Source organism: Seriola lalandi, unplaced genomic scaffold, assembly GCF_002814215.2.
Source record: "Seriola lalandi dorsalis isolate HSWRI2012SDOR001 ecotype SW California unplaced genomic scaffold, Sedor1 jcf7180002054654, whole genome shotgun sequence".
Classification (NCBI taxonomy): domain Eukaryota; kingdom Metazoa; phylum Chordata; class Actinopteri; order Carangiformes; family Carangidae; genus Seriola; species Seriola lalandi.
The window spans coordinates 352,495-365,059 of record NW_019525207.1 but is presented as its reverse complement, the minus strand read 5'-3'; the positions used below and the strand labels follow the sequence as shown (position 1 = coordinate 365,059).

The 12,565-nt window shown below is 44.8% G+C and overlaps 1 protein-coding gene across 3 annotated transcripts; it reads left to right on the top strand.

Moving 5' to 3' along the window:
- slx4 (SLX4 structure-specific endonuclease subunit homolog (S. cerevisiae)) lies at window positions 1-12,473 on the top strand. 3 transcript variants are annotated; one of them, XM_087177782.1, is made up of 14 exons: window positions 1-206; window positions 500-1,016; window positions 1,748-1,946; window positions 2,088-2,333; window positions 2,735-2,934; window positions 4,206-4,501; window positions 4,859-5,117; window positions 5,957-6,156; window positions 6,398-6,544; window positions 7,017-7,186; window positions 7,549-9,917; window positions 10,572-10,671; window positions 10,903-11,232; window positions 11,794-12,473. In XM_087177782.1, exons 2-14 carry the CDS (start codon window positions 560-562, stop codon window positions 12,176-12,178), a joined length of 5,358 nt encoding a protein of 1,785 aa, XP_087033908.1. In that variant the 5' UTR covers window positions 1-206; window positions 500-559; the 3' UTR covers window positions 12,179-12,473. The 3 variants fall into 3 exon arrangements, with proteins under 3 accessions (XP_087033908.1, XP_023276323.1, XP_087033907.1); XM_023420555.2 differs by having other exon boundaries at window positions 457-1,016; XM_087177781.1 differs by having other exon boundaries at window positions 1-1,016.
- The last annotated feature ends 92 nt before the right edge of the window (window positions 12,474-12,565 follow it).

Genomic DNA, 12,565 nt, shown 5'->3' with positions numbered 1-12,565 from the left:
CCGGAAGTTCGAAATGAAGCGGTTGTGTGTGAGTCGTTTTGAAATGAAAACAAACCCCACTGGGCTCCTGTCTATGTTATTCGTCAAATAATTACTACCTAACATTTAATATAAAAATACACGAGACTCTCCACTGCGACAGATCCGTGAATGAACGGCCATGAGGAGGAAAGCTACAGCTGAAGAGCTAACTCATTAAAACCTGGGTGAGAATAAGGTGTTAGCGTGAGCAGCTAGCTTGCTAACTGATATTTTCACTATAAACAAACGCCTTCAAACATTATTTCCTAAAATATTGCCTCAAATACAACATGATTTTGTCTATGTGCGAGTGTGTATTTATTGAATACTAGCGTTGCTGTTATAAAGTAAAAGAAGAAAACTGCGTCTTAAATTATGCTATCATGTAAAGATTGAGCTAATGATACTGTTCCTCTGTTGGACCCTGAACCCAAGTTTAGACACCAGTCGGTCCAACCTAAATGATCTGTCTGTGCAGGCTGCACACAGCCGGGGACATGCTGACATGGCCTTTTAATGTGAGGAAAAGTACACCATCATGGATGACTCGGACCAGGATTTTGTAGATCTCTGCTCAAAGTTGCTGAAACGAGTCCGCAAGAAACCAGTTGAGCCCAGGCCGCCTCGGAAAGCGGAGCATCAGCCCTCCAGTCAGGCAAGTGAAGGCGACAAGAGAAGGAGAAATAACAAAAAGAATGGCGACTCTGGGTCTAAGGTCGCTTGGACCCAGTCTGTCTGCACTGGAGCAGGCCAACATGCGGTCAGTGGAGGGACTGGACGCAATGCAGGTAATGCAGGTGATGCTGGGACATCGGCTGTGCTTGCAGCAGCAGCGGGACCCAGAGCTGAGAGAGGTGTGACAGCAAAAGACAAAGTCCTCAACAGGATGCAACAGTTCAAGAGAACCAGTCCTCAGAGGATGGTGCACAGGAACAACAGTCAGCCAACCACGCATGAGAACGACTGTGGACCTCTTTCACAGCCACAAAGACAAGGTGAGATGACATGATGCTATTTGCAAAAATTTAAACCCAATACACTGCCTCCTTTGACACAGTAAGCAGCAGGGATAAATATCTGGTTTCTTCCCCTGCTCTTTTAAACAGTTTAAACATTGCGTGTGATTGAGATAACACCAGTTGTTTTCCTCTCTACACTCTTTCCTTGGGGTTGTTCTTAGGTTTAAATTCACCTTAATGTAACATGCAGGACATGAAGAAAACCAGTACTTGTCATTTGTAATGTCAATATATGTATGTTGTAATTATGGTAATGGTGTTTCATATTTGAGGGAACTGTGGACATGTGTGTTATCCACAGTATACAGTAACGCTTGGTGATTATCGTTATATTGCTAATGTGATGGTATTTTGGTGCTTTTAGAGGGAGCTTATGAGAAGAAATGATGGCCAAGCAAATAGCCACATCTGTTAAGATAGATTTGTGAAATAATTTCAGAAACTTGTATTAATCAACTGCAATGCAACTTTTAGAGTTAAGACAATATTTTTATATTAATAATAACAACAGACGACGTGTACTGTGAGCAGGGTCGCTCGTCATGATGAACCCACAAAGAAATATTACCCAACTCTTCAGTTCTGTGGAGCATCTAAGTGTCTTTCAGCTCATTGTTTTAGTTCCCTTGCCCACAACTTAACTGTCTTTTGTATTTGTATGTTTTTTTTTTTTTTTGTATCTGGTCCAACCTCCTCTCTGTGAGCAGATCCACCAGAACCCTGCAGCTCTGTTCAAAACCTGGACAGTGATGAGGCGCTGGCCCTGCGGCTGCAGCAGGAGCTGGACAGGGAGGCAGTGGAGGCAGAGACGGTGGACCTAGAGGACGAAGGCCTCTTCTTGTGTCAGATCTGCCACAGAGACCTGTCACACATGACCCCTGAGGGGCGAGCACAGCATCTCAACAGGTCTGGTCATTTATATTGTTGGTGCTTGACAGATGCTCGCACCCAAAGAGATTCGCAGGAGAAGTTTTCTCGTTCAAACGGTTGACGAGCCATAGACTGATGGACACACTGAGAGTGAGAATGTCTGATCCCTCTTTGTAGGTGTTTAGATGAGAGTGAAGAGAGCGGCCCAGCACCTCCTCCTCCTCCTCCTCCTCCTCCTCCTCCTCCTCCCCCCCCTGGTGTCTCTGACTGTCCCATCTGTGGCAAGAAGTTCAAATCCCAGAAGAGTCGCTCTGCCCACCTCAAGCGCTGCTCCTCAGACATGGGCATCTCTCCGGCTGTGTTGCTGCAGGCTCTGCAGAGACAGGCTGAGGAGACCCAGAATGTCCCCACTGCTAACACACTGTAAGTCAGCCTCAGTACTTCAGTCCAGCACAAGACAGCACCATAATACACCTCTGAGCTTACTGTCAGTCACAATTGTTGATGCATCTTCTCCACAAGCATTTTTGAGATGTTCAGAATTTGGCTGTTGATGGTGATGAGTGCACAGTTTGTGTGATGTGTTTGTCTGTGTTGGAGCTCAACCAGGTTTCTTTGATAGCTTTGGTCTGAATGTGGCATCATTGCAGTCAGACTGATTAACAGAGAGAGAATGTTAAACTTAACCATCTTATTTCAGCACTTGCCAGTCTTTTTCTATAATAGGAGTAGCTTGCCTGTTACCTAACTTCAGTGTATGAGTACTTACAAAGCTAAGTCAAACCTCATTCTGGCCTTTGTGTATTTTTTTTTCCCTCATTCAGTGCACAACCTGGAGGCACCAAAAGGAAAGGCCCCTCCAAGCCGGGTCTCCCAGCGAGGAAGAAGCCCAGGAAGAAGACTGAGCCCCTGGATGAAGACACCATGGTGGCTCTGGCTATGTCCTCCTCCCTGCTGGAACAAACCGAGGCTGCTGCCTCTCACACCTCCATGACCGCAATGCTGAAGTGGAGACCAGATGCAGGTAGAGTAGCATCAATACATCATCTGTCAACTCAAAAAAGGGTTTTATAATAAATCTATAAAATATTAGGGTGAGACTTATAACTCACAGTGTAGCACAGTATATTACTGTTTTCATAAAACACTTTGAATCAACCAGATTCTCAGTTCAGTTAGTTGCAGCTTACGGTTTGTATTCATGAAAGTACTTTTTGTGTTCAGTTTAATTTTTTAAAAACAGTTCAGGCTTATCATCAACATTTAATCCAACTCAGCCCTGATACCTTTGTGTGTCTAGTAGTAATACCATCTGCAGGAATAATTTTAAAAAGTTGTTGCCTTTGACTTTGCTTTATCCTCTTGAGTGGTCATTTCTTCGTGGTTATGTCAAGATAGAATAAATCAAAATGCAGGAACTTGGTCAATCAAGTAAACCGATGCTGCTAAACTAGAACTATGGCTAAACTGACTGGATTTAAACACATGGGAGTTTTAAAATTTTGTCCATTGAGGCTCTTATCTGGGGGTGGTGCGGTAATGTAGTGGTTTGCAGCACAGTCACCTCACAGTAAGAAGGTTCTGAGTTTGCATTTTCTCCCTGTACCCGTGTGGGTTTCCGCTGGGTGCTCTGCTTTCCTCCCACAGTCCAAAGACATGCACGTCAGGTTTACTACCGACTCTAAATTGTCTGTAGGTGTGTGAATGTGAGTGTGACTGGTTGTTTGGCCCTGTGATTGACTGGCAACCCCGGCTCTCGCCCAGTCTCAGCTGGGATCGGCTCCAGCGACTCTCAAAGGATAAGTGTGTATGGATGGAGGCTGTGTGTGTGTGTGTCTATCTTTTATTTATTGTGCTAATAACAAGTATGTTGAGACTATATTTTAGAATACAGTCTGTATTGTATTGTGTGTCTGCATGTGTGTTACCTTTGGCACAGCCTTAACTAGGTCTCCCTATTAATGTCTATTGGACATTTAACATATAAATGCATAGCAGACACGGTGGGCAACAATTGGTTTCAGAATAAACTGGTGGAATTTTCAGTTCTAGTACCCAGTTTTATAGATGATGTAAAGATTATACTTTAAATACTCAAATTATGTGCAGATTTATGGGCTTGCAGATGTCTGTGAAGATTCTCAGTCACAATGTTTCACATATGTGAAAACATTTTAAGTTTCACGAAACGTCTTCAAGAACCTCAAACGAATCCAGTTGCCTTCATATAGCAGTTAAAAAGGCTTTCAGATGCAGGCAGCACCTGAACACTGTCTCCTCCTCCTTTTGGTGCAGGTAAAGGGCGTGGAAAGAAGAAAAAGGGTGCCGTCCCTTGTCCTCCTCCCCTCCTCCTCATTCAGGATGCTCAGGAGGCCCTGATGAGGCTGCAGGAACGTGTTTCTGCTCTCCTCCTACGCAGCCGGGCTCCCTCTCCCCCCACCCCGACCCGCTGCCCCAGCAGTCTGTGTGGCCGGAGCGGTGCTGCCCCCCTCTGGCAGAAAAGCACACTGCTGAACGGCGGCTCCACCTGTCTGTCTGATTTCTACACTCCAGAGCTCAGAGAGTTCATCACGCCTTGGGAATCGGCAACGGTGAGAGCGACCACAGACATGACTACATACGGTGTTGTTTTATGTCTGTCATGTTTGAACTGAATAGTTTATGGAAATCAGACTCAATGTCAGGACTGAACACTGGGAGTTCTGTCCTGTCCTAGAAATAATATTAGTCAGGTTAACATTGAAAGTGTCTGAAACTGAAAGGGAGATGCTGTGTTTTGTTAGTTATCTGTAACAGCTGACAGTGGAGCCAGCTGTTATTTTCCTGGTCTGAATTCGTGGTTGATGTTATTAATATGTATTAAAAAGCCATGACATTAAAGCAAGCGTAGCGTACAAAGCACACGTTGACAGCTGAGTTAAATCGAAACTGATCGTCTGCATGTTTAGACTAATACAGCATCCTCCAACGCCGGCAACAAGCCCGAGTCTTCTCTCCAACCTGTGAGTGAAGGAACTCCTGTCACAGGGACCAGGACCTCCATCCTGCCATCTTCCTCTCAGACCGCAGCCTCCTCCCCTGCTCCCTCCACCCCGGGGACAGGGCAGACCCCAGTGGGTAGCCAGGCCCTGCGGGACCTGATGGAGCTGGCTGAAGACGGCATGACCCTCACACAGTGCGGATACACTACCTCAGGCCCCGACAAAAGTAAGACAGACACACACATTACACAAACTGTTTACTTAAATATCTGTTTACCTTTTAGGAAGTGCCTATATCCAAATTTACAGTATAGTGCCAATTAAAAAAAGCGTTTAATTTTTCTCATGTTTTATGATTTTAAAATAGAAGAAATCTTTCAGTGACAAATTGGAAACAAATCTGAACAAATGAATCATAACGGTGAATCAATTTCCTAAATACTTGATTGGTGGAGGAAACAATTATTTACCGGTTTAACCTGTCATTGTAAGTTCTGGTTGTCTCTACAATAAAATATGTGTCTTTTTGTTGTAGCTGTAAACCTGTAAGTATGCATGAAGCACTTCTCTTGTAGCCTCCACTTAGTATAGTCAGTCGGTTTCAAATAATCTTGTGCACGTTCGATTCCACTGAAAAATCTGTTTCTTAAAAATTTGCTATTTATTTTGTATCTACTGTACATGTAGTATTCATTATTGTTCATATTTTACCTCCTCTAAATAGTGAATGTATGAGTGCTTATTCTGACTTAAAATCATCCAACTAGATATAAGAGATATTACAGTGAGTTTTAATGTTTAATGTTCATGTCAAGAAATAAAATATTCTGTTTTAATTAATCAGCTTGTTAGAAAAGATTGGTGGTTTTTTTAGGGAAATGGGTAAAAACTGAAGATATTGATTACACACTTCCTCCTTTAAAAAGATACATTTCATAAATTAAATTTTTTTAATTCACACATACTTATACAGTATTGTAGCCTGTGGAGGCAACTTGCCAACTTACATTGTTTAAAAACTTACCTGGTCATAAGTTCTGGTCCTGGGTGTCTCTGTTCCCACAGACAAGCCGAGCAGTGCCGGTCTGTCCACAAACCTTCACCTCAGTGGCTTCGTCCTGGAGGAGGTAGAGGAGCAGGCTGACCTGTGTGTGAGCGGCTTCCTACCAGAAAGAGCACACACACTCTCAGGGGACACCCACAGCCAAAAGAAGGGGAGAGCTGATCAGCCAAGAGCAGATGAAGAGCGAGGCAGCCACCGATCGGTAAGAACATAAGTGATCCTCATCTTTTCTTTTAGAGTTCAGTTCAGATTTACTCACTTATAGTATCATTTAAAAGTTTTCCATATATGTAGAAGGTCAGCATTTTATTTTAATTAAAAACATTGTCTAACTTTTAAAAACATTGAAGTGTTTCTTGTCTGATGCGCCTGCTGTTTGCTGACATCATTTTATTCTGCAGCGAACTCACCCCAGTGTTTCCTGCTGTTGTTTTCCTCTGCAGGTAGCACTATCCAGACTGGCCTCAGACCTGAGCAGCATGGTGAACAACCCTCAGCTCAGTGACTTGCAGCTCCAGGTGGACAGTGGAGAGGTTTACTTTGCCCATTCCTTCATGGTGTACGCTCGCTGCCCTCTGCTGGCAGAAATGGTAAACATTATCGCAGTGTGTGGCGCAAACCTGAGCACAGCCCTGCTGCTGTGAGACAAGGGATATATAATTATGTAGAAATCTACTGTTGTTCAGTTTTCATAGTTTGCTTTTAAATAACAAATGTAGTATAATTGAGAAGAGGACTTATTAAAGGGACAGAAAGACTAAAATCTGAAATCTATATATTTCATACATGTTTAGCTGAAACAACATGAGCAGTGATGTGTGGGCCTGAGGTCGTCTAATACAGTTATATACGACATTGTATTGAATGGAGTGTGTAATGTGTTTTTTTTTTTACTTACTTATGAGGTACACTGAAGACAAATTGTGACTGTGAATCTGAAAATTCAGGAAAACAAAATGCTACATTGAGAATTTCTTTCCCTGAAATTCAGTTAGTATTTTTACTCTCTTTGCTTTTGATCTCATCATTGTCTCTGCCTCCCATCCTCCGCTCCTCTCACAGGTACATGAAAGTGGTTTTGGGGTGCAGGAGGAAGGCATTTCTGCAGCCCAGAGGGTGCTGATGAGTGACGTCCCGGGACAGGCAGTGTTCACTCTGCTGCAGTACCTCTACACGGCCCATTGCTCCATCCCAGCCTCACTGCGGCCTCATGTACTGGAGCTAGCATCCAGGTTAGTAAAGAGCTCAAAGCCTACATATTTATACATATCTTTATAAAGAGCCATTTAAATCAAACCATGCACTTTGATCAATGTGCAGTGTCTTGGTGATCCTCCTTACTTTTCCCTGCTTTTGTTATTGTGTATTCAATTGTATGTTTAACAACATATGGGCTGCTAATGTTAAAAAAAGCAAAAAAAAAACATTGCTGCTTTTTTCGTTTATGTCCATAATCACAAGGAAAGAAGCCCTACTTTTTATTTGACTCAAGACTTTTTACGTGACACTTTTTACAGATCAAAATGACAAGAAAATACAACAAATTCCTTATTTCATTTTTTACGACTCCTCTCTTCTCTTTTTGCGTTTCAAGGTTTGACTTGCAGGAGCTGCAGGAGCTTTGTGAGCTCCAGCTAGAGGAGGCAGACTGCATGACCCAGGATGAGAATGTCAACAACCAAACAGACCAGGCCTTCATGGAGCTCCTCCGCTCCATGTGGAATGAAGAGGATGAGGAAGACGAGGGGACGGATACTGATGGGGGAAAGGATGAAGAAAGAGGGTTGGAAGAAGATCCTCAGATCAGTGATGTTACATCTGGCGAGACAGAGAGTTGTGAGGAACAAGTGAATGAGGAAGAGCTGGAGGAGATCTACGAGTTTGCCGCCACACAGAGAAACAGGGAGGAGGAGAAAGACAGTGTGGAGGAGGAAGAGGAGGAGGAAAAGGTAGATGATGTAGAAGTGTTCACAAAACTAACAGAACCTAAAACAGGCTTCAGTGAGAAAAACCTGAAGCTGAACTCTCAACCGGAGCCAGAACCCAGCCTGGATCGCAGCTACAGCCGCCTCTTTTCAGACTCTTGGGGAGTCTACGAGGAAGAAGATCCCTCCTCCTCACGCTCAACTTCTGGTCCACCAAAGCCACACACCTCTCAATCCCAGGAACACCAGTCCCCTCATAAACCTTCATGCGAACTGCCCAGCAAAACTTTGCTTCTGTCCTCACCAAGCGTAGTCGACGACCTTTCCCCCAGCCCCCCACCCAGTACATCCAATCTGCCTATTGCAGGTCTGTCCCCCGGTCAAGTGGGTGACTGCGGTGGGGGTGGAGACAGGGGAACAGATGCTGTTAAACTGGACATGGCTAAAGAGTGTCTGTCTTTGAAGCAAGAAAGCCAAGGTCCTCATAGTATTTGTGTTCCTGTTTCTCCCGATTCACCCCTGAAAAAGAAGGAACCCGAGCTCATCGTTTTGTCCGACTCAAGCGAGGAGATGGAGGTAGATGTTGCTGTTCTTAGTTCCCGCAGTCCTTCACCACATTCTCCTTGTGCCGTCCAGAACTTGCAGCGCTACACCCACATCAAACCTCAGTCAATCCCAAAACCTACTGAATCCACCATGGAAAATAAAGTGTCCAGTAGTGTAGACTTTAGTCCGGTAGACTGTTCTCTAGAAGTTTCCTGGCTGATCCCATCCACACCAGTGCAGCCTGTAAGATGCACCAGGACCAGCTCCACCCAGACCAAAAGCAGCATCTGCAGGACGCAGCTGTTCCCTAAAGAGGATACTATCTCATCCTCTTCTCCCGCTTTACCGTTTTACAACAGACTTCAGACCTCGAGCAGTGCAACCAGAGTCTCTGCCCACGTTAGTCCAACAGAGGGCAGTGTTCCCAGGTTGAAACTGGACGAAGAAGTTCCCTGTAGCTCCAGTTTGGATCTCAATTTTTCCCCTGAAAGAACCAGAACTTATGATGCGAGTAAGAACAGAGAAGGGTTTGCAGTTCCCCCACACCAACCTAAGCTTTCACACCCCTCAAGCTCAACTCACCATCACCCCCTCCAAGCTTCCTTAAAGCAGGATACACCCCTCCACGTCCAGCCGCAGCCCTACAGCAGCACTCCCCTGCATACAGAGCTCCACCAGCCCCTTGCCTATCTTGCTGCTTCCCCACTTCCCCACAACCATGACGAGCAGAGATTGACCAGTCAAGGAAGGGACAAGGCTCCATCGGAAAACCCAGAGATGACAGAGTTAGTGAGCTTTCATCTCTCCCCTTCGTCCGGCCCTTCAGATCCATCTTCATCTTCGTCTCACAGAGGTCCTCAAAGTTCACGGAGACACAGCAAGTCGTCGAGTGAAAGTCGACGTTCTGATGAATGCAGCAGTCGTAAGAACACAGGGGCGGAGCTCAAGAGGAGGGGAGTAAGAAATGAGGAAGGAGAAAGAGAGACAGAGTGTGAAAACGAAGACACACGTGATGAAGGAGAGCAGGAAGAAGCAAAAGAAGCAAGTGTAGAGGCAGAGTCCAGTTTCCAGCAGAGCTTCATGGACGAGCCTCCCATAGCTTTTAGCGACTCGTGGGACGCCTGCATCGAGGCCAACCCAGGCTGCTTCAGTCTGAGGCTGGAGGAGAGCGGAGGATCCAACCAGCACGAGCGCAGCCAAGAACGTAGTGAAACGTCCAGGTCATCATTCTCTGCTGACCGTCAACCTCCACCGTCTAGTCACTGTCTCCAGACATCGAACAGTCGTGGCAGTGCGATGAACTCTTCTCCGACCAAAGCCCAACCATCCACCAGCGCACAGGCTCATACAAGGCCTTCCTTCACCCTGCCAGCACCAGGCCCCAACAACGACCTCCTGGACTCTAAAATGTGGGACAGCTGGGAGGAGGAAGAGGAGGAGGCTCTTCCTCTCTCTCAGAGGGTGAACCCTTCAGCTCAGCTCAAAACTCCAGGTATGAAATAACAGAATCTGAGGTTTTATAAATTGACATACTTACCCAAAAGTGATTTTTTTTATTTTAGTCCAAAGCATGCAGACATGTGCTGTCTTCACAAAAGAATGACTATGATCTGCATATCCTCCAGTATTAATATTGCTGTTTTAATAGAGTCACATTTCCTCTGTTCATATGTAGATGTTTGCAGAAAGTTGCTCCCAAATCTCAAAGGTTTACAGAAGTCATCGTCATACTTCTAGTATAGTATACTTCCATATAGTTCCTGTATTCACAAGACTGTGTCTGTGAAGCTAAGAGGTACACAGATGCCATAATGCAACACACAATGTACCTCTGCAGTGGGATGTGGATAACTTAGTGCAAGGCTACACTTGTCAAAACAAATTGGTCATCTGCCTTGAAAACAAAGCATGACTGCATCTGGACAGAGGAAAACAAAAAATAAATTCCAAAGCAATATAAATAAAAACAAATGCAGGAAGTGCAGCAACCTCAAACAGTCTGCACAACAATTACAGCTTATTTGTGATTTAACTAACAGGGTTTAACTCTAACCCTGTGGGGAGTTATATTCCATAGATTAAATTTTGGTCAAGAAATCAAAGGCTGTAGTCTGACCTAAAAGTTTTCTCTGTTCTGTCTCTTCAGCATCTTCCCACAATAAAAAACGCTGCACCCCGGTGCCGATCACTCCCATGCCCCACTACTCAGACATGGACACACCGGAGCTCAAGAACAAACTCAGCAGGTCAGTCAGTTCACTCTCATCTCCACCCTCATTTTAAAGAGGTTAAAGAAGAGACACTTTTCTTTTTTCTAATCAAAGCTATTAACTGAGGAACCTCTCTGATTTCCTCCCCTGGTGTCACTGTCAACTAAGCTTGTCTGGTTCTCCTCTCTATGTCAGGTTCTTTTCCTCCAGTCCATCTGTTCGTTCGCCTGTCTGTCTCAAATGTGACTTACTTTCTCCTCTGTGCAGGTTTGGTGTTCGGCCTTTACCCAAGCGCCAGATGATCCTCAAACTGAAGGAGATCCACCAGTTCACCCACCAACTGGTCAGCAGCTCAGAATCTGAGGAAGAGGCACCCTCTGCAGGGCGCACTGCTCAGACGAAGCCCCCTACCACCAGTTCAGCAGCGGCTGGCAGCAGACCAGTCTCCTGTGCCCAGACTGTGAAGTTTAAAGAGCCCAGAGCACCGGCTGCCATCTCCCCTCTGAAACACAAGGGAGAGGAGGAGGACGGAGAGCTGCTGTCTGCCTCACAGGGCTCCAACACCTCTTCAACTGCCGCCAGTGAAGAATCTGAAAGGTACCATGAGTCGTCTCTGATGTGATGTAATCCACGCTTGAGTTGCTGCACATATTTTCAGACAGCTCAATAAATATTCTGTTCACTAGACAACAAGCATGAAAAGACAACTTTTCATGCTTGAGACTCACAATGACACCATGAGACATTATCACTAGAAATCCTGTCACTCAATTGCACAGGGTTTACCACTGTGATACATAACTAAATATGGTTCAAAATATGACGTTTGAGTCGCTTTAAAACGGCAACAGATAATTTGATAATCAAAACATAATTTGTCACCTGTCAAGAAAAGATGCCTCACATTTGCTGGCAACAGTTTCTTAAACTGAGTATTTTTGGATTAATTTTCAGTTTAAGATGATTGTTACATAAAGATGTCTATTATTTTGTATTTTAAATCTTCTTAGCACGCAACTGTTTATAGTCAACCCAATTTTTTAGGGCACATTTAATAAAGGGAATACAATATTCATTTGACTCATTTTTAATTAGGGTCATAAGACAATCTATTGTCACTTAGTTTTGGTATCTAACCACTTCCTTCTCTCTCATCAGGTCCAACCCAGAGCTGTGCCTCTCTTCCGATGGCGATTCAGACAGTGACGGCGGCATCTCTGCCTCCCAGGCTGCAAATCGCCTTCAGGATCGGCTCCAGGCGGTGCGCTCCTTCATCCTGTCGGACTCCGGGCTGTACAATCAGATCCTGCAGTACCAGCCTCTGGTCCTCTCCCAGCTCCAAGAGCGACTCAAGGCAGCCGGGATCCGCCTAGGTGCCGCCAAGCTGGTGGACTACCTGGACTCTCAGTGCATCACTTTCACCACAGCCAAGCCGGGCCACCCCGCACCCAGCCGCAGGCGTGGCAAGAGGACAGGCAGGGGGGCAAAGGCAGCGGGTGAAAGAGGAGCATACAGGAGAAAAGCTGTTACAGCTATGCTTTAAAACTTAACGATTGCAAGAAGTTGAAGGATTTACTTCAGTGTTCAGAACATTTGTCTGAAAACTTCAGGGAAGGAAGAGGCTGTGAGAAAATTAAATTATCAAGAGAAGATAAAGAAGATTGTGTGCTTGTTCCTGGAGAGTCGGCTTCAGCTTTTACCACTTTAAACTATGAAACATTTTCTTCTTTCTAAAGTTTCTTCAGGACCTGTTTTTAATTTAGGTATTAAGTTTTAAATGTTGAACTCCCACTGTGAAAATAAAAAAAGGTTAATATTGTTGTGCCCCATGATGACAAGTTGTTTCTTTCATTCAGAAATCATAACAGAGTAGCCACAAAATAGATTTTATCTTCATCTCCTGTAATGGTACAGAGATGAATTCTTACCA